Source organism: Equus asinus, chromosome 9 (genome assembly GCF_041296235.1).
Source record: "Equus asinus isolate D_3611 breed Donkey chromosome 9, EquAss-T2T_v2, whole genome shotgun sequence".
In the NCBI taxonomy this organism is placed as follows: Eukaryota; Metazoa; Chordata; class Mammalia; order Perissodactyla; family Equidae; genus Equus; species Equus asinus.
In genome coordinates this window covers 3,824,542-3,826,786 of record NC_091798.1, presented here as the reverse complement: position 1 = coordinate 3,826,786, position 2,245 = coordinate 3,824,542, and the positions used below count along the sequence as shown (strand labels likewise).

Here is a 2,245-nt window from a genome sequence, read left to right as displayed (position 1 = left end):
CTTGGAGCAGGGCCGTTGCAGTGGGGCTGATGAGAATTAACTGGATTCTGAGACATTCTGAATGCAGAGCCAAGAGCTTTTCCTGATAGTTTGGATCTAGGGAATGCAAGAAAAAGAGGAATTAAAAATGATTCCAAGATATTTGGCCTGAGCAAAATAAAGAACATTTCAAGTCTCCATTGCTCTCCCTTACTGTCACACATATAAATTATCTCTTGAGTACGAAATGGTCCCATCAGAGATAGTTTACCGAGTCTGTGTAATCCAAACTAAAAAGAGTCAGTGTTGTATGGGAAAGTCAATATTCTGTCTGCTGAATTGGAATTGTCCAATAGTCCTGCGGCACATAAAAATAATTCAGTTTCTATTTTTCTTGGCATGCATACATACAAACGTAGATATGTGGTCCTCTTCTATGAGCTAGCAGAGATCTGATCATCCTTGTCGTGGGAATATGAACGAGCATCCTCTTGCACGTCCCTAAGCATATGTTGTTAAGCTCTGATGAAGAAGAATTCGGAGATGAGTAAAGACACATCACTGAATCTCAGAATTTCTCTGTTTATATTCTCAGGTGACTGTGAACAACTGAGCCATGGGCATATTGTTGAACCGATCATCTATAGATGGCTTCATCCTCTTGGGCATCTTTTCCTTTAGCCAGACTGATCTTGTCCTCTTCTCTGTGGTTATGGTGGTCTTCACAGTGGCTCTCTGTGGGAATGTTCTCCTCATCTTCCTCATCTGCACAGACCCTCAACTTCGTACACCCATGTACTTCTTCCTCAAGCAGCTCTCCCTCATGGATCTTATGCTGGTGTGTACCATTGTGCCCAAGATGGCAGTCAATTTCCTGTCTGGCAGGAAGTACATTTCCTTTGTGGGTTGTGGCATACAAATTGGCTTTTTTGTCTCCCTGGTAGGGTCAGAGGGGCTTTTGCTGGGACTCATGGCTTATGATCGTTATGTGGCCATTAGCCACCCACTTCACTATCCCATCCTCATGAGTCAGAGGGTCTGTCTGCAGATTGCTGGAAGTTCCTGGGCCTTTGGGATTCTAGATGGAATGATCCAGATGGTGGCAGCCATGAGCTTACCCTACTGTGGCTCCAGGAATGTGGATCATTTCTTCTGTGAGGTGTCGGCTTTATTGAAACTGGCCTGTGCAGACACATCCCTTTTCGACACTCTGCTCTTTGCTTGCTGTGTCTTCATGCTGCTCCTTCCCTTCTCTATCGTTGTGGTCTCCTATGCTCGTCTCTTGGGGGTGGTGTTCCAGATGCGCTCTGCTCAGGCTCGTAAAAAGGCTCTGGCCACCTGTTCCTCCCACCTGATGGCTGTTTCCCTTTTCTACGGGGCAGCCATGTTCATCTACCTGAGGCCTAGGCGCTACCGGGCCCCTGGCCATGACAAGATGGTCTCTATCTTCTACACAGTCCTTACTCCTATGCTTAACCCCCTTATTTATAGCTTGAGGAATCGGGATGTGATGGAGGCCCTGAGGAAGAGGCTGGAAAATTGTAGGATTGGCAGCCAGCCCTGAAACGCCAGGGCATCTGGTGTTTGGCTCTGCCACCTCCTGGTTTCATAATGTTGGTAAGTCACTCACTCTTTGTGAGTGTCTGTTTCCTCATCAACAAATGAGAATCATGACACCTGCCTTAGCTCACAGGGATTGCTATGTGTAAAGAAGCGCTGCACTGCTATTATTGTCATTATTGATCATTTATAAAGTCCTGGAAGTAAATTCACTTTATTTCTTAATTCTTCTTGGTTATAGCTGTGTTTTATCGAGTGCTTACTAAATGTTGGGCATTGTCCTGTTGCCTTCACATATTTTGTAAGTTACTTAATTGATGACTCAGCTTAATAAATATGGATATGTTCCATGAAAACTTTCTAATGGCACAAGCAGAGCCTCTACAATTCTTTCTGGGTAGATCCTAGTCTTCTCCATGTTCCTTTAGAGGCTTTATAAAGCGTCCTTTAAGAAGGAAAAATGTATCCTTGCTGTTTGGAGTTATCTTTGCAGGGGTGATGTCCTCTTTATTTGTGTATTAAGAGCACCTGGAGGGCCACCCCGTGGCCGAGTGGTTAAGTTTGCGTGCTCTGCTTTGGTGGCCTGGGGTTTCGCCGGGTCAGATCCCCGGCACAGACATGGCACCACTCATCAGGCCATGCTGAGGTGGGCTCCCACATAGCACCACCAGAAGCATTCACAACTAGAATATACAGCGATGTACTG

The 2,245-nt window shown here is 45.6% G+C and overlaps 1 protein-coding gene across 1 annotated transcript; it reads left to right on the top strand.

The window, feature by feature from the left end:
• Nucleotides 1-595: 595 nt before the first annotated feature.
• On the top strand, nt 596-1,543 carry LOC106825797 (olfactory receptor 2V1). Its single transcript, XM_014832769.3, has one exon. It carries the CDS (start codon nt 596-598, stop codon nt 1,541-1,543), a length of 948 nt encoding a protein of 315 aa, XP_014688255.3.
• Nucleotides 1,544-2,245: the final 702 nt, after the last annotated feature.